A 24,726-nucleotide genomic window follows, 5' to 3' on the forward strand; every position below is an offset into this window, starting at 1 on the left:
CTCTGATAGAGAGGAGGGCGAGTTCTCCTCCGAAGGAGAAGACCCTTCCCCCAAACAAACTAAACAAACTAGACTTTTTGAGGCTGAAGAATTTCAGCCATTTTTAACAAAGGTCTTGGCTGCATTAGATCTTTCTGATGACCCTGCACCTTCTCAAGAGAAAAAGAAAGGGGCAAAAGAGTTCTTTCACTCCTATACTATTACTGATAAGGTGGTACCTGTACCTGATTATTTCTTGTCTTTGTTAAAAGGGGAATGGGATAAGCCCATGGGGGGAAAACAGTTCACTCAGTCTACCAAGAAACTATATAATGTAGCTAGTAATGCTGCTGATCTGTTAAAGATCCCCCTAGTGGAAAGCCCCATCACTGCACTACATACCTCTGACACAGTCACAGAGGAAGGCTTAGTGTCCATAAAGGACCCTGCAGACAGAAAGACAGAACTGGCATGTAAAAAAGCTCACGAAGCCTCAGCATTAGCCATTAACTCCTCCATCACATCCGCCTTGGTGTCCAGAGCGGCTATTGTCTGGACCAGAAAGCTAGCCAAATTGATTCCGGAAGAAGATAGAAGCGCTATGGAAGGAGTTTCTAGAATTCTTAAGGCAGTCTCCTTCCTGGCTGACTCTACACTGGATACCATGTGTTTCTCAGCTCGGGCCCTAGCTACCGCAACAGCTGCCAGGCGAGCACTCTGGCTACGCCCATGGCAAACTGAACATAGGTCTAAAGCAGTTTTAATGGGGTATCCCTACGAGGGAAAGAAATTATTTGGGGAGAAGTTGGAAGGCATATTAGTGGAATCAAAGGATAAAAAGAAATACTTGCCCAGAAGCCTTCGTAAGGACTCTAAGGTGAACTCTAACCCTACCTCCTTTCGTCCCTACCATCCATACTCACGTTACAGACCAGAACAGAAAAGAGGCCAATGGAATTACGGAAGGGGATCCTTTCGTAGGGGAGGGCGATTTCCTAAAAATTCCTCCAGATCCCAGAATTTCCAAGGTGACAGAAGCGACAAGTCCTTTCGTCAACCAAGACAGTGACGCCAGACAACAACCAGTGGGGGGCAGACTCAGCCTCTTTCACAACCAATGGTCAACTATCCACACAGACCATTGGGTGTTACAAACTGTCATATACGGCTATCGAATTCAATTCTGCAAAAGACCACGAGATCGTCTTGTAGTGTCTCCTGTTTCTCGCCAACCAGACAAGAAGCTCAGAACCCTGGCTGCCATCCAACATCTATTGGAGATAAAGGCCATAGAATATGTGGTCCCCTCGGAACAATCGTCGGGCATATATTCCGTCTTCTTTACTGTGCCAAAAAGAGACGGGGGATGGCGGGCCATTCTCGATCTGAAATACCTCAACAAACATGTCACTTACCGACGCTTCAGGATGGAGACTCTTCACTCCATAGCAGAGGCCTTAAGACCAGGAGACTTCTTGACCTCCGTGGACTTAACCGAGGCCTACCTTCACATCTCCATTCACCCAGATCACCGTCGCTTTCTCAGGTTCCTACACAACGGTCATCACTTACAATTCAGAGCTCTCCCCTTCGGTCTAGGTTCAGCCCCACGGGTCTTCACCAAGGTCCTGGTGACCTTGGTAGCCCTAGCGCGTCAGGAAGGCGTAAGGATCCACCCATACCTCGACGACATTCTGATTTGTTCGTCGTCCAGGGCACAAAGCATCCAACACACAGACATCGTGCTCAAGCTGTTAGACAACCACGGCTTTCTAATCAACCTGAAGAAAAGCCATCTTACTCCCACTCAACATCTTCGCCATCTAGGGGTGTTCATCAACACCATCGACAACTCTCTGGTTCTTCCACCCGACAAGATCCGCAAGATCTGCAATCTTGCAAAGAAAACTATGAAAGCTTCCACAGTCCGCCTCATGACCATGGCCAAGCTACAGGGTCTAATGATCTCATGCATTCCGGCTGTTCAATGGGCGCGACTGCACTCCAGACCTCTCCAGTGGTTTCTCAAGTCTTATCAGAAGGATATCCTGATAAAGAAAAACAAGTCTATCTTCCTCTCTGCCACGACAAGACGCAGCCTCAAGTGGTGGACCATATCTCAAAACCTCCAGAAAGGGGTCCACTACATACGACAAACGCCGTTGCAGCTATTCACGGACGCATCTCTATCGGGCTGGGGTGCTACCTTCCAGGGTCAACCAGCACAGGGCTCATGGTCACCTCAGGAAAGGCGAATGAACATCAACGCCCTAGAGATCCGTGCAATTTATCATGCCCTCCTGCACTTCAAACATCAACTGACCGGGTCAGACCTACTGGTGAGAACGGACAATGTCTCCGCCAAAGCTCACCTGAACAAACAGGGGGGCTCCCGGTCCTCCACTCTACACAAGGAGGCCCTAAAAATCCTGTCCTGGGCGGAGACAAATCTCTACTCCATCACAGCGGAGCACATTCAGGGAGTCCTCAACGTCGACGCAGATTGGCTCAGCCGACAAGAACTCAGCGAGGCCGAGTGGAGCCTGAACAAGGACGTTTTTCATCTCTTGATAACACATTGCGGCATGCCCTTAGTGGATCTCTTTGCATCGAGCAAGAATCATCAACTACCAAGGTATTTCTCCAGGTACATCCAAGCGGGAGCAGAGCAGACGGATGCCCTCACAGCCCCCTGGCCATCGGGTCTTCTTTATGCCTTCCCTCCTTTCCCTCTTCTTCCCAGAGTCCTCAGACGAATCAACCTCCTTCAAGCCACAGTCATTCTGGTAGCACCTTACTGGCCGCGTCGCCCTTGGTTTCCATCTCTGATAGAGATGTCCATCGCCAAACCTTGGACGCTTCCACTTCGACCAGATCTCCTCCACCAGGGCCCGATCCTTCACCCAGACCCAGGCTGGTACAGACTGACCGCCTGGGTATTGAGAGGAGTCGCCTGTTGAAGTTGGGTTATGACACAGACATAGCAGAAACCATCCTTGCTGCCCGAAGGCCTTCTACAAAACAAATATATAACACCACGTGGAAGGCCTTTGTGAGGTGGTGTCAAAGAAAACAGCTTAACCCAATCAAACCCACCATATCCAACATCCTGACCTTCCTACAGGATGGACGACAACAGAGTCTAGCCCCAGCAACTCTGCGTCGCCAACTAGCGGCGATTGCTACCATTGTCCCAGCAATATCAGGTTATCCACTCACCAAACATCCCCATATTAAAGCCTTTCTGAGGGGACTTACTCTACTCTCACCTCCAGCTAAGCACAGATTCCCTACCTGGAGTTTACATACTGTTCTAACAGCCCTTACTCAACATCCATTTGAACCCTTAAGGAACATCTCATTAAATCTGTTAAGGATGAAAACTCTATTTTTGACAGCTGTAACATCAGCTAGAAGAGTTTCTGAGCTGGGAGCCCTATCGGTTAGGCCAGGTCTTTGCACATTTCACAAGGACAAGGTAGTCCTTGTTCCTGACCCTTCCTTTATACCGAAGGTCAACTCCCGATTTCATAGGGATCAGGACATCGTTCTACCCTCATTCTGTCCAAAACCAAAAACCCCAAGGGAAAGAACCTGGCATACCCTAGATCTTAGAAGGGCTCTTCATACATACATCGACCGTACAAAACACCTAAGAGTGTCAGACACTCTCTTTATCAACCTGACAGCCCCAAACAAGGGCAAGTCCATGTCCCGTGCATCCATCAGTCGTACAATTACTAACTGCATCACTCAGGCTTACAAATCAGCAAAGATTACTGTTCCCTCAGGTCTGACAGCACACTCTGTTAGGCGTGCGGCCACATCAGCGGCTTTTAATCGCAGAGCTCCTATTGAGGAGATTTGCAAAGCCGCAACGTGGTCTTCAATTTCCACTTTTGTGAGGCATTATAAACTTAATATTTATGCCTCAGCTGACGCCTCCTTCGGAAGGCGTGTTCTTCAGAGCATTCTCCATGACGTCTGATCCCACCCGGGCAGGGACAGCTCTTTTAAGTCCCACTCTGAAGATGGCCTCCTCTCCCAGAGCGAGAAAGAGCCTTGGCTACTCACCGTGAAGGCTTCTTCTGCTCTGGGATACGGAGGCCATCTTGCCCGCCCAGACGTCTAAATATTTTTGGAAGATGACACACAATTAACAATAATCACTCTCAACACAAGTTTTTCAGGTTGGGTTGCAAGTTCTTTATTAGTATTGTTACAGTTAAGATTACAAGTTTAAACTTATTCACAGCATTTGTTGTTAGATCTCTTCTTTTTTGCTATATCTTCCATTTCTTCTCTGTATAACGGTTACACTCCTTGCTCGGAAAGTCTTGGACTGAATAGAGCAGGGGGCGTTCCCTCCAGGGATAGGCAGTTAAAAATTTTTAGGTCCTGCCTCCCGGAACAAGAGGAAGAGGAAACACCCCACTCTGAAGATGGCCTCCGTATCCCAGAGCAGAAGAAGCCTTCACGGTGAGTAGCCAAGGCTCTTTTTCTGTAAACTAGAATGGTCCAATTTGAACATGTGCTTATTTTACAGTCTTCTATGGAAAATAGATGTACCTCAACCAAGCCCGGAACTCAGTCTCTTTGGTTATATCTTATACCCATGGGCACCTGGATGTTCTCTGTGTCTATACCACATTATCACACAACTTCTCTACAAGAACAGAATCTCCTACAGTGCATCACGAGAATGTTTATGTTCAGTTTAACAACAAGAAAGTTTCTAGCTTGAATGGTGCCAGGAGAGATCTTGGGAATAATATGTGTACTACCCATTTCCCCATTTCTTTCTAAAATGATTTAAAAACCTGAATTACAGAAATATAATAAATTTTGTGAAACAGTGCAGATATACTTAAATAGACATAATTTGAGTTTGAGAAAGCTTTTGGTGCAGAATCCAAACAAAGGAGTGTGTAATTTGGAAGTTTGCCATGACATTTTTGAGTAAATCAGCAATGACCGATAGCAAGATAGGCCTCTCTGTGTAACACCATGCAGCACAAGCATCTATTGAAATATTGAGTTTAGCTATGATAATTTTGTTATTAAATTAGCTTACAGGAACACTGCCTTTAAAACTCATGATATTCATGTGAGAAATGTACTGGTCTGAAAGTCATTTCATTGTGCTGACTATCCTGAGTAAACCAAGAGTTGCTTCCAAGTACAGTCAGAAGGTTGCCAGTAGAACAGCTGGATTTAAATCCAGTAGCACATTAGAGACCAACAAGAGTCAACACTAAGGGAGCTTTGACTCTCGAAAGCTTATACCCTGAAAATCTTGTTGTTTCTAAAGCTCTACTGGACTTGAATTTAGCTGTTCCAGATACATGGACATATATTGACTGCTCTGATTGTCAGAGGCTCTTCATGGACAAAGGCAGAGAAAGGTCTTTCCTTTCCCCTTACTCTCAATTGAATAGGAGATGCCAAGGTTGAGTTTGGGACTTCTTGCTCTCTAGCTAAGAGAGAGTAAGCCTAGTGGCACCTTAGAGGCTACGTTTTTGTTTTTTTACTTTCAGTTCATAATATTCTACCAAGTGTCCTCTCTATTTCTTCAGAAATATTGACCAACAAGACTTTTATTCATACAGTAGTTATTTTCACTTAAATTTATTAAAGACTGTAGACCAGGGGTCCCCAACCTTTTTCAGCCTGCAGGCATCTTTGGAATTCTGACACAGCATGGTGGGCCCAGCCACAAAATGGCTGCCACAGCTTACCTTCAACCACACAGTGAAGATCATTGTGCTGTGGTAGCAGCTGTGTCAAACAACTTTTAAAAAATCTGCACAGCCGATCAAATCTCTAGTGGCCAATCAAAAGCCTTGCTGGGCAAAAGTCCCACCTAGCCCTGCTCATTTTCTATAAACACTTGCCGGGCACCAAGAAAGGTGTCAGTGGGCACCATGGCCCCTACGGACATGATGCTGGAGATCTTAGTTGTAGATTATTCATCAAAACAAGGTGGACAAAGAATTAAATCTTATCCAAACAAAGTCTGTATTAATCTAAAGGAGAACATTATATAGATTAAAATTTATTTCTGGACCATGACAACAGAGGAGCCTTTTGAAATCAATAGACTGAAGAATTTTATTATTTAACAGAATAAATTTATTACTCACAGGCTCAATATGTGCTATTGGTACAGGTATAGTGTTTTCATTTATTTCTTATGCAACAGTCCCTTGTAAAGTGTGTATAGTACTTGTTGGATTGGCTCATTTAGCATAGCTGACAGGATCTGTGAAAGATAACTGAATGCCATACGTACATAAGGTTTTGTTTAATACTAGGGACCGAGGGGACAACAAGGAGATGCTGGTCCTGTAGGAGAAGTGGGCTTTGAGGTGAGTATCTGATTATTTTAAAATCAAGACCAAAAAGTTACAAGAATGCTTCTAACTGTGATTCTCTATTTTTCTTCCAATTCACATTGTCTTTGAATATCCATATCCTATTTCTAAAATTGCCATATTTTGAGCAGACACAATATTAAGGTACTTTCTGCAGTTTTACATGCATCTTTCAGAATACCTTCTGCAGATCTGTCAACAAACTTGATTGGGCCAGAATTGCCTCCCACGGTCTACAAAACATAAAATTTAATTGTATAGTCAAATAGTAGCCATAAGTCTGGCTTCAGTTTGTTGAAAAGATCATGTATATGTTTCAAGCATGCCAATTTACACACCTGGAGCTTGAAGGTGACAAAGAGGGTAATTATGTAAATTAAAATGCTGCTATTTAGATGTGTTAATAGCCTCCCATCCTGAAAAGCTTATTAAGTGAAGAGAAGCCTCAAATCAACTTGTATGGGGGAAAGTCAATGCCATTCAGTAGGTAAATGGAAACAGCAAGATATTGGAGCTTGAGCCAGATAAAAATCAGTAAGCTAAATCGAAGTCAGGATTAGTAATGGCCAGTGGGGCTAGATGAGGTGAGGAATATGAAAGCCTGAAGAGAAGGAGGTACTGCAAGCCCCTGGCCCATAAAAACTAACATAGCTTCTCAAAAAGCCTCTAATTTATACAAGAGTCTGTTGAAAAGAGTCAATTTCTTTTTCAGTCATATGACTCTCCTTGGGTGCCACATTTTGCTTTCACATTTGGAAAACATTTAGTGGTGAAAGTGGATAACCTTTGTTATGTTTTCAATGCAGGGACCACCTGGCCCAGAGGGAGAATCGGGACTCCAAGGAGAACCAGGTGCAAAGGTGATTGTTGGAATAGTTTGTTTCAAGGATGCCATTTGAAAAAGAGGAGGAACAGTTGTCTCTCCCACCTGATGTATCAGAGCACATTTGGTTATTTCTTGAGATAGCCAGTACCTCACAGTCGCTTCCTATCATTTTAAACTTAAGTGGCCTATGTACTAGGTACGCATGCCAGAAGCAGAGTTTGTTTTGACATTTGAGTGGTACCTGGTGTGTGGGGCAGAGGTTGTCCATATCTTTATCCACACCCCAAAACACTATCCATCCAGTACTGCATGGCTTCTTGAAACTCTCAATGTTCATGCATGAAACAGAATAACATAAAGGCAAATTAATGTTTTGTTGGTTCTTGTAGGTTATCCGGGCTGTGTAACCGTGGTCTTGGAATTTTCTTTCCTGACGTTTCGCCAGCAACTGTGGCAGGCATCTTCAGAGTAGAAACACTGAAGGAGTGTCCTTCAGTGTTACTACTCTGAAGATGCCTGCCACAGTTGCTGGCGAAACGTCAGGAAAGAAAATTCCAAGACCACGGTTACACAGCCCGGATAACCTACAAGAACCAATGAACTCCGACCGTGAAAGCCTTCGACAATATAATGTTTTGTTGTTTAGTTGGGTTTGTTTCATAATGCTGCAATGACATGAGATGGTGTCACTTCAGATATCACCATCCTTTCTGCTGTTGTTCCTGCAGTCTACGAATTTGATTTTGTATATATGTGTTGCATGTGACAGGGAGACAGTGGTCCTGCTGGCAACCCAGGAGAACCAGGAGAACAAGGCTTAAGAGTAAGTGATGGTTACAGAACATGCTTAACAGAGGCTTTTATGTGATTCATGATGTATGGGTCTGGTTTCTATCTAGTATAATAAGCTTACATTAATGTGTGAGTCACTAATCTCTGCATTTATCTTCATTAGAAGGAATACAGCAGGGGTCCCCAAAATGGTGCCTGTGGGTGCCATGGTGCCTACTGGAACCTTTTCTGGTGTCTGCCAAGTTGTTTTAGGAAGTGGGTGTGGCCAGGTAGGGCTTTTGCCCAGCAAGGCTTCTGATTGACTATTGGAGATTTGATTGGCTGTGCAGATTTTTTTTTTTTTAATGTTCTGGCTCTGTAAAAAGTGATTCCCTAAAGGCTTGAACAGACATTTAGTTGAAAGCGATGAGTGAAGGATGATGGATAAGTCTACTCGAGGCTCTGGTTTAGAACTGGATTTGGTAAACCAAGCTAAAATCAACAAATAGTTTAAATTTTACATATCAATTCCAAGTTTCAGAAAAACTTAGCAGATTCTTGGTATTTCCTGTGATATTATCAGGAGCACCATAGTCTTTTCCTGACCCTTCCCCAGTATCTCCCAATGAGGCTGTGGTACTAGTGGTGGCCTGTTGGCCAGCTGACTACCTGGTGATTAGGAATGTCTCTCTTCTCCCCCCTTCTTTCCTCTTCTCATTTTCCAGGTATAGCTTGAACTACTATGAAGACCATCAAAATTGATTTTATAAAATGAATATTCAGGGAGAGAACCATGTTAACCATGGGCAAAACAGCTGTACAGAAACACCTTCAACTCCTTGAATGCTCTTTGCCAGTATGCAAGACACCAGGTAAACCCTGGGAAATGCAGTCTTAGGAGAAGGATGGTGAAGCAGAGAGACAAAGAAGGGGACATCTCTATTTGTTCAAAGTCCTTGGAGGGAGGGAGGCAAGGAGAGAAAGAGACCATTCTCCTGTCCACCTGCTGACAGTCCAGGTGGGGCCTGGAGTTCTTCCAGACTCACAGCTGATCTTCAGACTACAGAGATACATTTCGTTGGATGAAATGGCAGCTTTGGAGGACATATTTGCTACAACATCCTCACAGAGTCCCCCAAAGCCACAGTTGGCAACCATATGCTGACTGCTATTTCCTGCCACACTGGCAATGTGGGTTTGGAGGGATAAGGAGATGGAAGGGGGACGATTTAGAAGAATGGGTTCTTCTCTGGCTTAGATATACAGTCCAAGCTGAAGAAGAAGAGAGGGCTGTAAATGTTTTATTGGTAGCAAGCATTACAAGGTTCCTATTCCTCTCCCTGGAAACTGGAACTTCAGCAGCATCCCTGCCATCTTGGTCCAATAGACTGAGACATACGACTTCACTTGGTAGAGTTCTTCCTCTGGCAGAAGAGCCAATTATGTTGGAGGGAGGCTCCTTCGACTGGAGGACATGCTGAGTGAAATGGTAGCATCCATGCCATCATCATTAAGCTGAATGCTTAATCAGGGGTTCCCAATCTTTTTGAGCCTGTGGATTCTTTTGGGATTGTGACATGGGGTAGTGGGTGCAAGCACAAAATGGCTTCCAAAAGTGGCAGGGCCAATCACAAGCAGGCTGCTGGAAGAGGTGGAGCCAAACACAAAATCACATATTTACTTTTATTTAACATTTTATTTCAAATATTTACAGCCGATCTTCTCTCTATGAGCAAAACAAACCACAAGTATGGAACAGTTTAAATATAACAAATATACATAGTTAAACAGTGCTGTTAAGACAGTGTAACAAGCCAGAGGGTCACTTCAGTTTCTTCACTTTTATCAGAAGCAAGAGGGCTGGTTTGTAGCAAGCTCTTTCTTTCTTTCTTTCTTTCTTTCTTTCTTTCTTTCTTTCTTTCTTTCTTTCTTTCTTTCTTTCTTTCTTTCTTTCTTTCTTTCTTTCTTTCTCAGACTACTATAAAATAAAGAAAAAAGAGAACATATTCAGATTTAGGCTTTCTGCTCTTTATGGTTCACAGAAAGCATACATTATTAGGAGGCTCAACATACAAAACACAACTCACCAGACGAGTATGAGATTTGACACTGCATATCAGCTGCAAGCTTTCGAAAATTGGAGGCATAAAATGATATGGCAACTTGCAGGCAATTATTCAAATGGTTTTCTTTCTTCCTTTTTGCAAGCAAGTTTGCCCCTATAAAAGATGCAATGGTGGTGAGAACGACTTCACTGTCCACCCCAAGCCAGTCAGGCTCCTTTTAACTTTTTTCAACAGAAAGAATTCGTGAAGTGAAAGAAAGAAGTGGGGATTGCCTTAACAGAGGAGAGTCTTCATAGAAGAATATATTACTCATTTTGAGAGGAAGGGGAAAGTGTGGGTGTTAGCAGCTGTAGGAATAACAAAGCCACACAAAAAGGAAGTCATAAAGGTTGTAGCAGACACACCGGAGCCAGCAGCCCCTTAAGGAGGAAAATGTTACCTTCAGAGGAAAAAATGATCAAAGAAGTTACTTGAGCTAGATCAGCAGGAAAGAGGGAACTGCTCTTCCAAGTGCTGAAACAAACACCAAGTCAAATCTGCTAAATTCAGAGTGAGTGCAATCCTTCCAGCCAAACAATCTCTCCACTAAGACAAGGACCCGCCCATTTCCTGAAAATGTGCAGTGGGCGCAAGAAATGGTGTCTACGGGCACCCGGGCGCCCATGGGCTACATGTTGGAGACCCCGGCTTAGTCATGGATATCTTTTTTAAAATACAAAAGGCCTGGAAACTTGATTTGATTTTAGATTTTCAGAATTTTGGTCTCTTAATGAGGGCAAAACAAGTATATTATCATCAGTGGGTACACTAAAACAATGCCTGTATTTGTGTCAATCAAAATTCTCAAAATAGTGAATCTGCTTCAGAGTTCCACAGATCTCTTCTTTAGGCTAGCTGTTAAAAGGAAAACAGAGAACAAGGTGTTTCTGTTAAAGAACATGGTCAAAACTTGGTGTGCAGTTTTATTACTGTTTTAAAACTGTCACAGAGGAAGCTTTTGCAGATTACAAGTGTAAAAATAACTTTAAATCCTCAGGTTGCATTAGGGTATGTTGGGGTGGGGGTGATGACTGTACTTCCTTTGAAAACGTAAAAAACAGCAGTGTGGTATCATCATTGTAAATTTAATCCAGAATGCTAAACTGTTTTAAAGAAGGCAAAAGGAATATACTATATTCCAATAAATGCTTGCCTTTTTAAGGCAACCATTTCAATTCATGATGTAACCCTGAAGAAATTCTCAGTTTTTTGTTTTAAGCTCATCTTCAGAAATTCCAAAAACTGACCACTGACCTGTTTCCATCACTCTGGTCTCAATGTTTGGAATAGAAATCCTCCTGCATCCTGTAATGTAGGATTTATTCAGCCTAGATTTGCTCAATGGATGTACCGTCCTTCTGTCCCTGCGTGTCCCATGTCATTTTTAGCCATGTTTTCAATGTTGTTCCCCCATTTTGGATATTTTTACATTACAGTTTTTGGAAGTGAAAACAAATTTGTTTTATTGCTATTTAAAAATAGGGTGTGCCTGGACCACCTGGGGAAGATGGCATCCATGGAAAAGATGGCTCAAAGGTACATTTATCAATTCTCACAATTAGAACTGTTCCGTTGCAGTTTTTCTGTGGAGGATGAATGCTGCACTCACAGTAAGAAATCAGAGAGGTAAATGCCACAAAGGCCATTTATGCTGGATTGTTAGCCTCGCAAACCCCATGGAACTGCCCCAGGGCTTCTTTGAAGTTACTCATGATTTTTTCTGCCTTCAGAAGTCACTTCGCAGCCACCGCCCACATATCCCACGGTTTCCCAAACCTGCTTTATAGTGATTTAAAGTCTGCTTCAAGGCAAAATCAAGGCAAATCACTGCCATTTCCATGCATAGTCTTAATTTAGGTTTTCTCTCCCCACACCCATTCTTGCTTGTCCCTCCAACTCCCCCCACCCCAAGCCATTTTTTTCAGTCAAGGAAGTGGACGGGGAGAGAGAGGGGAGGCATGCACGCCAGTGGGGGCTGCACTTCCAGGCTTCTGCCACAGCTCCCCACACACACAAACTGAAATGCTGCTCTGCAAGCCGCGATCAAATGCTGGGTTCCAAAGCAGGCTTCTCTCTGCCCCCTATTGCTCCAAGCAACCAAAGCCCCCCCTTCAGCACCCCCCCACTTTGCTCTGGACACTGCCCCCTCCTCCTTCTATGGCCCAGTCACACTATTGCATTGGTAGGAGGAGGAGGAGGAGAAAAGTTGGTTTTTATATGCCGACTTTCTCTGGATTCCAAAGCAGGCTTCTCTCTGCCCCCCATTGCTCCAAGCAGCCAAAGCCCTCACCCTTCAGCATCCCCCCCTTTGCTCTGGACACTGCCCCCTCCTCCTTCCATGGCCCAGTCACACTATTGCAGTGGGGGGGGAGGAGGAGAAGAAGAAGAAGAAGAGTTGGTTTTTATATGCCGACTTTCTCTACCACTTAAGGGAGACTCAAACCGCCAGTGCCTCTTATTCTCTGATACGAGGCCACTTACGCTGGCGGCAGAGTCTTCAGACTACTTTCAGCCCCCCACCTCAGGAATGGGCTGTAACTAACCTTCCAATATTGTAGAAACTTCACTTTGCAGGTCTTATAGAAAATACAGCACAAGTTTTTATACATGATATGATGAGTGCCCTTGAGCCATTTTTTGTCCCCTTTATATGCAGGCGTGAACATTGTTAATGTAGGGTAGAAAGCAATAGAGCCCATTTTGAATTCATTCCGCTTTGTGGTTTGGGTTTTGCATTCAGATTACAAACACAGAAAATGCAAAAAAGCATGTTCATGTGATGAAAGCATTGTATTACTAGGTTCCAACCTGCCACTGAAGGATCACTGTATTAATGTGTACTTAAAGAAAGGCAGGGTTAGAAGGAACAAATTCCTACATAATGGTTGCTTATGTTTTGTTTTAGGGAAATGTAGGAGACAAAGGGCTTTCTGGAGAAGATGGTGAAAAAGGAGAGCCCGGAATTCCAGGAGCTACAGGCCCAGCTGGTCAACCTGGCATAAGGGGCATTCCAGTAAGCACTCTCCGAATGCTGCACATTTAACAGAAACAAGATCATTAGGTCTTCAGTGCTTTGGCTTTTAACTATGCCATGTGAGCGATTCTTCACTTTAATAGTTCTAATAATTTAAATGAATTGAATTAAATGATTGCACAGAGAAGCCATTGAAATTCATAAACATCAGCACAACTTTAACAGAAAAGAGGAGAGTTTAAGAATGAATAAGGCTTGGCTTCCTGCCCTGAAAAACCTCCAGACAAAGACAACATTCAACAATAGCCATACAGATTAGCTTTGGATTACACACATTAACAGATCACTTCAGGATACAATGGTTCCATATTAACATACCATACCCTCATTAGCACATTATCTTGATACTTACAGGACAATACTTTTGCAGGACAATACTCAGCTCAAACCCAACCCCTTTCTGACTATATATTACTCTTCCTACACCCTTGACACTGAGAGACACTGTCCTTCAGTGTTACTACTCTGAAGATGCCTGCCACAGTTGCTGGCGAAACGTCAGGAAAGAAAATTCCAAGACCACGGTTACACACCCCGGATAACCTACAAGAACCAATGAACTCTGACCGTGAAAGCCTTCGACAATAATTTAAATGAATAATTTAAAAGTATAAAATGCTTTCTCACAAAACACATGTAAGGTGAGGGAATTACTTTAATATTCACTAGTTGCTGCTCAGACACTATCCAGGATGTGCCCATGACATGCATTCATTATTGTAATTGTTGTGGTACCTGGGTAGGAGGGGGTTGGGATTGCATTTTCCCAGCATCAAAATACTATGGCCTGAAAGCTTATATGATTTCCTCTCAACAGAAGAGGAAGAAAGATGTCTGGATTTCATCCACTAACTGAATAACAGTTCCACATCTATTGTACAAAACTTATCTGTACATGGATTGAAAGTCATGGCCAACGTAGCAACAGCTGAGTGGTTTATTTGAAACAAGTTGTTGGTTGCAGTCCAGCTGAACTGGAATGGGATCCTTCCTGTCTCACAACAAGCAATAATTAACACCTCTGCTTGCAGCCATAGTAATGGAACCCACACAGTGGATGATTGTGGAGAATTCACTAGTGCTCAGAATGGCTTGAGATGGTTCAAAAGTGGTGCTTGCATTTTCAGAGCCTTGGTAACCCTGGTATCACAAACTGGCAATGCATGTTGCCCTTTTGAGGTGAGATTGGGGACAGAGATCTCTTCATATATGTTAAAGGCTCTGTACACTTCATACAGGTTCTATGTTGAGCCTACAAGGAAGACAACATCCAAGTTAGAGTTTTATCTCAGTTAAAGAGGCTAACATCAACAAGCAGAACAGATTGTAGACTGTTCATTAATAGAAACTCAGTTGTTGCAGAACAGTACCATACTGCATACCATCATGCATGTGTGAAAAATTTCAGATGTCTTTGTAATTGCCTCTCATTTTCTTTGGTATAAGTCCCAGAAGGAGAAATGCAGAGGGCACACATTACTGAGGTTTCACTTGCATTTTCAGTTTTCTTCTTTGTGTCACAAAGGAGCATGGACACAGGAAGTGTAACCTCATATGTACTTCCATTGACTGCAGAATATCCTAAATCATACCTAGTTGGTAAGCTATGGTTTCATAACACAGGTTCACATCCTGATAGTTTAATTTAACAAACATCAGTCAACACAGTACTGTTTTGCTTCTTACATTATAGTCTTGTAACAAAGTCAAATGGTAGCTTCATGGGAATTTAAATTTGAGGTGCCCACAATAAAGCCTTACAGCCTATTTTCCAGACCAGGAATAATTAGAAATATGACTGGGCCTCAAATGTGCCAAAGACAACGCTGCAGCATCACAGGTTCTGTAGTACTGTGGGAAAGGTTTCCTGAGTGTGAATTTATAGGTTGAAGTAAAATGGCCAAATTCACTGAATTTGTTGATATGAAGATGAAAGCATGTATATAAGCTTAATAAATATAGAAGAACAAATTGTCAGAATACAGATATTCATCTTCAGTCTTCTGTGCAGTCCCACACTGGGACTGCCATGGGGGAGGCCTGCTGCAGAGAGATTCATTTGTAAGCTTTAAAGCCTTCTATTGGGCACCCCTCCAACTCGGAACCATTGCAATATGTTTTCCTGCCCAAACTGTCACATGCTGCAAGGGGATGGCACTCCCTCTCCCTCAGCAACTTCTTTGCCACCATTGGAACAGGTTATTTTCCTCATTTCTTACAGCTGAGGTAAATTTTTCTATGATTTTCTTTTGTGGGCTATGGCAGAGACAGTCTATTTTGGCAAACCCTTTCTTTTACTCTGCCTCTCATCCGTTGGTTGAAAAAAATAATCTTTACCTCACCCTGCCTTCATTATATTGGGACTTCTCTTCTGTATTTCCTTGGATTGAAAGATGACTCAAAAAGCCTTATTCAAGAAATGTGCTCATTGTGGCACCAAAATGCCCAATTCTGACTAACATGACCTCTTCCTCCTGTGCCTTGATGAAGAACATAATGTCAGTGCCTGTAATGCTTGTCAACAGTTCATCCCTAAAGACAGAGGAGATCGCACTTCGCTTCTCAAGGTAATGTTGTGCGAAAAGGACAGCCATCTAAGTGCACCTTGAAATCAGCCTCAGTAGTCTCAGTTCCATCTAAGGTTCACACCAAACCATCTTGGCGCCAGTCAGGATCACCATTGGCTTCAGTTCTGAGGAGCACATCGGAACTGCCTGCAAAGAAAACAAGATCCAAGACTAGACATAAGCGAAGTTGAAGTCTGACACTAGGAAGCACCGGACTTGATCTGTTTCAGCCCCGGAACCGATACCCAAACCCAAGGACATCCTCCTGGACCCACCAAGGATGCCTTCACTTTGTTCTGTGTCTCCTGCTCTGTTGGTTTTGGAGGGTGAGATCATGTTGGATCTGATGGTCTCCATGGATCTGAAGCCAACTCTTCTGGATCCAGGTGTGCAGGCCTCTTGGCCACATCCATTACCTCCCTTCCTGTGGCAACCATATCCATATTACATGTCACTGGCTTACCTTCAGAAGTGGAGCAAATATGCCCAACCATCTTGACACTCTGATTCGGGGATTCACCAAGCGTCATGCTGTCAAGTCCCAACTTCTGCAACTGTATCGGTTCCACCCATTATTCACCCTCCTGGACCACTATTGGAGTCTGAGGAGGAGGACATTGTGTTAGGATCTGAGCATAGTTCAGAAGTCATTCACCATTTCCAGATATTCAGAACATTTAATACAATGACATATTAGAACACTTTATAATTACCAACTCTCCATTACTGAGCCCTGACCTGGATTGCTCAGGCTAGCCTGATCTCGTCAGATCTCAGAAGCTAAGCAGGGTCAGCCCTGGTTAGTATTTGGATGGGAGACCACCAAGGAATACCAGGGTTGCTGTGCAAAGGAAGGCACTGGCAAACTGCCTCTGTTAGTCTCTTGTCATGAAAACCCCAAAAGGGGTCACCATAAGTCAGCTGCGACTTAACGGCACTTTACACACACACATCCATTACTGGCCTTGTGAGTTTTATCATATTCTGTCTGTTTTATCATACAGTCCTTAAACATTAAGATAGATACACAGGGTATCATACCATGGCACATTCCGTGATGTTTGTCTTGCATAGCACATTGCATACAAAAGGAAAAAAGAAAAAGAAAAACAAAATTTAGTCAGCTGCAACACATTTTATTCTGTTTATTTTCTCAGTCACCAAGTATATCAGCAGTATTTTTATTACGAATCAATTAACATCTAATCCAGAAGTTAGCTGTTTATAAAAACATTGTCTGCTGAAATCTTTTTACACTTTGACTACACTGTTTGTTTTCAGAAAATGACAGTCAACAGCTTCCTTCCATCCCTAAATTACTATTTTATATGGCTATAAAAAGCTTAGGCTGGGGAATTAAACTGAATTATGAAACAGGCCCATCCACTAAGTGTAAAAAAAATGTAAATGTGACCCAAAACAGATTGAATCTTAACTGCCTAAAGTTTTAAAGTTTGGTTGAGGAAGGAAGGAACATAAGAAAGGCCCTGCTGGATCAGACCAAGGCCCATCAAGTCCAGCAGTCTGTTCACACAGTGGCCAACCAGGTGCCTCTAGGAAGCCACTAACAAGACGAGTGCAGCAGCACCATCCTGCCTGCGTTCCACCGCTCCCAAAATAATAGGCATGCTCTTCTGATACTAGAGAGAATAGGCATGCAGCATGACTAGTATCCATTCTAACTAACAGCCATGAATACCCCTCTCCTCCATGAATAGGTCCACTCTCCTCTTAAAGCCCTCCAAGCTGGCAGCCATCACCACATCCTGGGGCAGGGAGTTCAACAATTTAACTATGCGTTGTGTGAAAAAAATACTTTTATCTGTTTTGAATCTCTCACCCTCCAGCTTTAGCAGATGACCCCGAGTTCTAGTATTATGGGAGAGGGAGAAAAACCTCTCCCTGTCCACTCTCTCCAAACCATGCATAATTTTATAGATCTCTATCATGTCTCCCCTCAGCCCCCTTCTTTCCAAGCTAAACAGCCCTAAGCGTCTTAACCGCTCCCCATAGGACTATTGCTCTAGTCCCCTAATCATTTTGGTTGCTCTTTTCTGCACCTTCTCAAGCTCTGTAATATTTTTTTTTTTTAGGTATGGTGTCCAGAACTGTACACAGTATTCCAAGTGTGGTCTTACCATAGATTTGTACAAGGGCAGTATGATATCAGCAGTTTTATTCTCTATTCCTCGTCTAATTATGGCCAGCATGGAATTTGCCTTTTTTACAGCAGCCGCACACTGGGTTGACATCTTCATTGAGCTATCCACTACCACCCCAAGTTCCCTTTCTTGGTCTGTTTCTGCCAGGACAGATCCCATCAGTGTATATGTGAAGTTGGGATTTTTTGTCCCAATATGCATCACTTTACACTTACTTACATTGAATCTTATTTGTCATTTTAATGCCCATTCTTCCAGTATGCAGAGATCCTTCTGGAGCTCTTCACAGTCCGATTTTGTTTAAACCACCCTAAATAATTTGGTGTCATCTGCAAACTTGGCTACTTTACTGTTTAACCCCAACTCCAGGTCATTGATGAACAGGTTGAAAAGCACCGGTCTGTTAACCCGAATTGCTCTTTAAATGGGGAAATTAGCTGAGCAATCGGAAACTATGTATTTATAAAACGGGATCTCAACCAACTATACCAGAGCCCATTAACTGTGACCTTTGAAATCAAGACAGAGGCAAAAGGATTCCAAATTAAAAGCATTTATGTTTCTTTTCATTCAATGGTGCAACACAAACATACACAGAGAATCTAAGAATAAAGGTAGTAGGAAGAGACTTTTGCCAGATGGCAGGAATATTTTTATGGGATATACGATACCTTTCCAGTAGTCCAGAGTTCCATAGGATCAAAAATGAATAAAAGGGGGCCGTGGAGGTCTGGGATAAAAAGAGGGCAGGGGTAACCCCCTGCGTGCTCCAGCATGTCTGCTTACTCCGGCAGAGTGGCAAGCTGTATAAAATGGGAGGCCCTAAGGTAACATTATGGGCTGTGGGCACCCCAGATATACTGTTTTTTCTGGGGGAGGGATAATGGGAGTACCTCTCCTAGTGTCAGGCTCCAGCAAATTCACAGCGTTTCAGCAATAGACCTTCAATCCAGGCAGAGTAGCGATTCAAAGATTTATTTCAGAAGTCAGTGATTTCAGTAAGAGACACGCAAGGTTGGAATACATGACAGGGGGAGTGGGGATACATTTATAGGGCTGATACAATAGGGTTACAGAAACAAAGAGACAATGTAGTCGTTTCCTGCCGGTAACGACTTAAGTAAAACTGAAACAGAAACAATCATGAGCAATCAGTGGAGGAGATGGCCAGCTCTCGGCTTTGTGTGCGGGACCCGATATCAGATCGAAGATTTACATGGGCGGGTCCCAATACAATTGTAAATCTCTGGCCGGAGCTCGTGTGCAAAACCAGGGGGGAAGGAGTGCACGGAGAACTCCATCTTGTTTGCGGGGGAACCATCTTGTTTGAGGACGGAGCTGTCAGAAGCCCTATCTGACACCTAGGTTCCCAGGTGACAAAAGGATTAATCTTCAGCTGCCGGGGTGGGGAGGTGAGAATTTAGAAATCTATTCTAATTCCAATGGCTTTTGCAACCCGGGAGGAACCGGGAGATTATTGCTGAAGTGATTAACGTTCTTAAACAAAAGGCGCGATCTCTGCTAACGTCTGGGGATCGCTGCTGCATAGCTAGAAGGACGACTCATCGCTGATATCAGGATCGCTGCTGATAACCCATTAAGCTGCTGATGTTGCAATGGGAGAGGGGGGTGTTGGCACTGACTACGTGACTGTCTGCTTTCCACAACATGGCTGCGGCTGGAACAGAGTTTGCACAGGAACATGGAGTCTCTCAGGTTTACTGGAGGTTGCCCTTGCTTCTGCTTCCTAGCTGCCGGCTGCATGGAGCGCACAGGAGCGGCCGTGTCAGTTTCAACAGAGCTCACTGCGGCCGTCCCAGTAGCTTTTGGGGGCGGGCGCGCGGCTGGAACAGTAGTCGTGTACCTGCATATCGGGTTGCCATGTCCAGTCCGGGAGTTTAGGCGGCCCGTATGCTTACAGGTCCCAACACAGATCCCTGAGGCACCCCACTGCTCACATCCCGCTATTGGGAGAACTGACCATTGATTCCTACTCTCTGCTTCCTATTTTTCAGCCAGCTCTCAATCCATAAGAGGACTTGTCCTCTTATCCCGTGACTATGAAGTTTGCTTAGCAGTCTTTGGTGGGGGACTTTGTCAAAAGCTTTTTGGAAATCCAAATACACAATATCCACAGGCTCATTCCTGTCCACATGCTTATTGATGCTTTCAAAAAACTCTAATAGGTTAGTGAGACAGGACCTACCGTTACAGAAGCCATGTTGGGTTTTGCCCAGCAGACCTTGCCCTTCTATATGCTTGACAATTTTATCTTTAATAATGCATTCCACTAATTTACCCGGAACAGACTTAAAGCTAACTGGCCTGTAATTTCCTGGGTCCCCCCTTGGAACCTTTTTTATAAAAGGGTGTTACATTGGCCATTCTCCAGTCCTCTGGTACAGAGGCTGATCGAAGGGACATATTACATATCTCTGTTAGAAGTTCAGCAATTTCCCATTTGAGTTCTTGAAGAACTCTAGGATGAATACCGTCTGGTCCCTGTGACTTGTTAGTTTGCAGTTTGTCTAGACGTTCTAGGACTTCCTGCCTTGTTACCACTATTTGCCTCAGTTCCTCATTTTCCCCTCTCCAAAATCTCTGTTCAGGAGAAGGAATCTGCACTGTATCTTCAACAGTGAAGACAGATGAGAAGAATTCATTTAGTTTTTCAGCAATCGCTTATGGGATTATTATTATAGGATGGCAATAATAATCACTTCTGGGCCCAGGGTTAAAGCTGCAGTTTTAAACTGTGCATGGTTTGTTGGTGATGTAAGACTTCCTGGTGGGAATTCCAATGGAACCGGCAGAACAACCCAGTGACTGGTTGGCACAGTTCCCCCACCCTCAAATATTTTTGTGCATTGATGGCTAGCAAGGAGTTGTGTGAGTTCATCATGGATTTTGGGGAGTGGACCAAAATGGAGGTTTACTGCTCCAAGCTGTTTCCAATATGTCATTCGACAGGAGGGAGCTTTACCACAGTGTATAAAAGGAAGAACTAGCTTTGTCAAGTGCAAGACACTGATTGACTTCCATAATCTTTCAAGAGATACAGAAAGGGATTAGTGATGATGACCATTTAACAGTCAACTGAAGTATTTAACATAACTGAAGTGCTATTACTAAAGATGTGGTATCACTTAAATTTTTATTCTGAATCCATGTCAAAGCAAATCTTTAACATACTGGGCTGCTTCCACACAGGGGCTTGAAAACATTCCCCCTCCATGGCAGCTCCTCCCTGGGGAGTTGGAATGGCATCCATACTCACCTGTTGCCACTCTGCTTGCTGCTGCCACTCTTGCCTGTTGCATCTGCAAAGGGGGCTTCCTGGGCCACAGATAAAACAGCAATCACACCAGGCCCCTGTAGCCCAGAAAGCCCCCTTTTCCCCTTTCCCTAATGAGTCACACAATAGTGGTGCAGTACAGCTTGGCTGGGAAGGCAAAAAAAAGTCCTAAAAGGGGAGATACCACATTGTAGCACATTACACTGTTCCCTTTTGAAAGCAGTGTCTCAGCCCCCTCCCTGTACTATCAATGGAGGGAGCATCCACACAAATGCTCCTCCATAGCCACTATGAAGAATCTCCTTTGACCCAGATCAAAGTAGATTTGTTTTCAATGTTATTTAAAGGGAACTGCATGAGTCGTGATAAAAATGAGCATAATGCCATGTTGATGTTCATGATGATGTTGGGGCATCCTGCTGTCCATACAGGGAAAATTCTCCATGTAATATCAGCCTTGTTCTCCTTTCCTCATTTACTAGTTGTGGGGGTATTTTAATATGGCCTGAACTGCTCTGCAGGCAACATAAAAACCGGACATGTTTCTGCTTCAGGGGCTTTTTCTAACTAGTTGCTGTCTTTCTTATCTAAACCTGCTGTCAGGAGCTAAAGGAGTACAAATATATCTACTTTCGATTCACTAGGGCAGGGGTCGGCAAACTCATTAGTCAAAAGAGCCAAATATCAACAGTACAATGATTGAGATTTCTTTTAAGAGCCAAATTTCTTAAACTTAAACTATATAGGTAGGTACACTGTTTATTAACTTAATAAACTTGAGTTAAAGTTTTAAGTCTTAATTAAACTATAGGTACACTGAATAAAACTTGATATCATACTTAATAGTGATCTTATTTATTGATAAAAATTAAATTGTAAGCCCCTGCCATTTCCCCCTCCCCGCCTGGAGGCCTGGTCTACTGCCATAAAAGGCTACTGGTAGATCTGGCCTCCGGCTGAGTCCCATTGGGAGGCCAGGTCTACCAAAGGAAGCCTGCCCCTCCCAACAGCTGATAGGCGGGGGGGCAGGAACCGCCGAGCCACCCGGCCAGCAATCGCGCGGCTAGAGGGGAGGGGAGGCTTTAGCCTCCCAACCATTGAGGGCAAGGGAAAGGGGGACCTGGCCATTCTCCACGGCGGGGGGGGAGCGACAGCGCGCCCGCTCGCCTGCTCTCTCGCGCTCGCTCGCTCTCTCAGGCACGCCGGCTCCACAGCCCGGCTGTTGCCGGCGCAAGTGGGCGCAAGAGCAGGGGCTCCGAACCAATTTCGGAGAGCCGCACTCAATGGGCCAAAGAGCCGCATGCGGCTCGGGAGCCGCAGTTTGCAGACCCCTGCACTAGGGAGTGTGTTCTGGATTCTAAATATTAGAATCCAGACTTCAGTCTTTCTGGGCTTGAATACCATATGTAGCTAGATGAAGTGTTTGGCTTCAGTGCAAAATATATTTTAGTCTTCAGCTGTTGTTTTCTGCCCAAACATGTTATGGTTTGTAGCATTTCCACTGGCTTGATAAAAATCTTTCTAAAGATGACATCACTGTGTTACAGCATGGAATTGTCATGCTACCTTCTTCAAGACTGAATTTAACAAGTTTCCCACCACCCCATTTGTAATCTTGAAAACCCCTTGTCAAGATAATTCAATTTATACTACAATTTAAACATGTTCTCAGAACTGTTTTCCCTCGTGACAAATACTACAGGGGCCTGAAGGAGCTCCAGGAAGTCCAGGTCAAAGGGGCCGTCCAGGAAAAAAGGTAATTTATCTTCATACTTCTGTTGGAGTTTATTCTTAAAATCACTTTTTTCTTAACCGAAAATCACTTCTTTTTTAACCGCACAATCTGCATTATTCATTAATAAATGAAGTGCTTGCCAGTTTTAAAATAGAACACTAATATAAATGTTGCATCTATATTGGTTTTCCATTCTCTTTGCATGATAGTTTAATGTTATTCTGTTGCTTTCTCCCTGCACCACTCCCAAATAGGGGGGAAAGGGTCAACTTGGTCCCCCAGGAGAGCCTGGAGTCACAGGTGATCATGGCCATGTTGGAGAAATCGGTCCAAAGGGTTCAAGAGGAACTAGAGGTCCATTGGTTCGTACAATATTAATTTATATTGAGAAGTCTTATGTATAAAGTTTCAAGTACAAAAAGAGTGATGTGGAGATTAAATGTTTTTAATGCTACATTCTTGAAAGATCCTGGATGTTTATAAGATTGTTTAGTTCTTCCTGGTTTATGAATTTTCCAACTGGTGACACAGAACATATTCCTCACCTATGGTTTAATTACACAGAGTTAACCCAGATACTAGCCTTGAATGTGCAGACAGAAGTAACAAATGATGCTTGTGCTGTTCATTGAACTCTTTTAGGCCTTTTATGCATGGTTGCTTCCCTCATGGTCACCCCTCCGATGATTTCAGGTCTTTGTTTTGATTATGCATGCCATTTCCAACCGTCAGAGGTCACCTCGCTCTCCCCCTGTGTTTCCCCACGTTTTGCCTGCATTTTCAATTTTGACATAAAACAGGTCCCTGAAAACTCAGGCAAAATATGGGGAAACACAGGGGGAGAGCGAGGTGACCTCTGACGGTCACATGCATAAATATCTTTAGAGAGATAACAATTGTGTGACCCGCAAGTACTTGTGGGGGGCATGTCATTTTCTTCTTCCTCACTACATCCTTTCCCTTTCCTGAAAGCCCCCATAGCCTCTCCCCTTTTCCTGCTTCCATCTGTCCTTTCTACCCACCAGCCAACCTACCTTTATGTGCCCCCCTGTCTTCAGCTTTCCTTCCTTCCCTCTGGCAGTCTCTTCCCAGGAAAACAATGGCCAATTTATGCTGTGCCCACTGAACTGGGCCCATCTGCACTTGGGGGACTTGCAGGGGGCACTTTGCTTAGTCCTGTATCCCCACCCCACTCTTATTTCCTCTTTCTCTCATCCTAGCAACTCCCATGTTCTCACATTTCCCTACTTCCTCTCCTTTACACCCATCCACCAATCTACCTTCTATCTGCCACCCCATCTTATTTATTTCATTTATCTCCAGCCTTTCTCTACAATGGGGACCCAGTGCAGCTTACATTATTCTCCTCTCCTCCATTTAATCCTCTCAACAACCCTGTGAAGTAGGTAAGGCTGAGAATGTGTAACTGGCACAAGGTCACCCAGTTAGTTTCCACAGCAGAATGGGGATTCAAGATTCCAGTCTAAAATTATAACCACTACATTGTACTGGCTTTTGTGGGATGGCTGCTGTTGAACAATAGCAAGCAGCCAGGCCTGGGTGAATCAAGCAGTTCAGGTAGTATCAGGTAGCCTGGTTGTTGCCAGGCCTTGTCAGAAATACAAGCATGTCATAATATTGTGACAGACAGCTGGTCAGTAAGAGCTGTCAAGGACCTGTCAGATCAGTAGGATCTGCGCTGATGCAACAGGTGGCAATAGCCTGAAGCAGCAGTGTAAACTGGGATAAACCAGATATGGCCAGAAGCATGATGTAACGCTGTGGGTGTAACAGCAGGTGGCCTGATAGATATCTGGATGTAGATATGTATTTAAGTGAGTAGCCTCTAGGGCTCAGTGTTGGGGTGTTATGCTGAGA

General features: G+C 43.8%; 1 protein-coding gene across 1 annotated transcript in view; it reads left to right on the forward strand.

Annotated features, from left to right (window-relative positions):
* The window catches only part of COL24A1 (collagen type XXIV alpha 1 chain), a 299,903-nt gene that overhangs the window by 219,868 nt on the left and 55,309 nt on the right, over positions 1-24,726 (forward strand). The window contains exons 33-39 of the mRNA XM_056845652.1: positions 6,294-6,347; positions 7,160-7,213; positions 7,949-8,002; positions 11,538-11,591; positions 12,961-13,068; positions 22,816-22,869; positions 23,103-23,210. Of these exons, the coding sequence (XP_056701630.1) occupies positions 6,294-6,347; positions 7,160-7,213; positions 7,949-8,002; positions 11,538-11,591; positions 12,961-13,068; positions 22,816-22,869; positions 23,103-23,210 (486 nt within the window). The remainder of the gene's footprint in view (positions 1-6,293; positions 6,348-7,159; positions 7,214-7,948; positions 8,003-11,537; positions 11,592-12,960; positions 13,069-22,815; positions 22,870-23,102; positions 23,211-24,726) is intronic.

This window comes from Euleptes europaea, chromosome 2 (assembly GCF_029931775.1).
Source record: "Euleptes europaea isolate rEulEur1 chromosome 2, rEulEur1.hap1, whole genome shotgun sequence".
NCBI lineage: Eukaryota > Metazoa > Chordata > Lepidosauria > Squamata > Sphaerodactylidae > Euleptes > Euleptes europaea.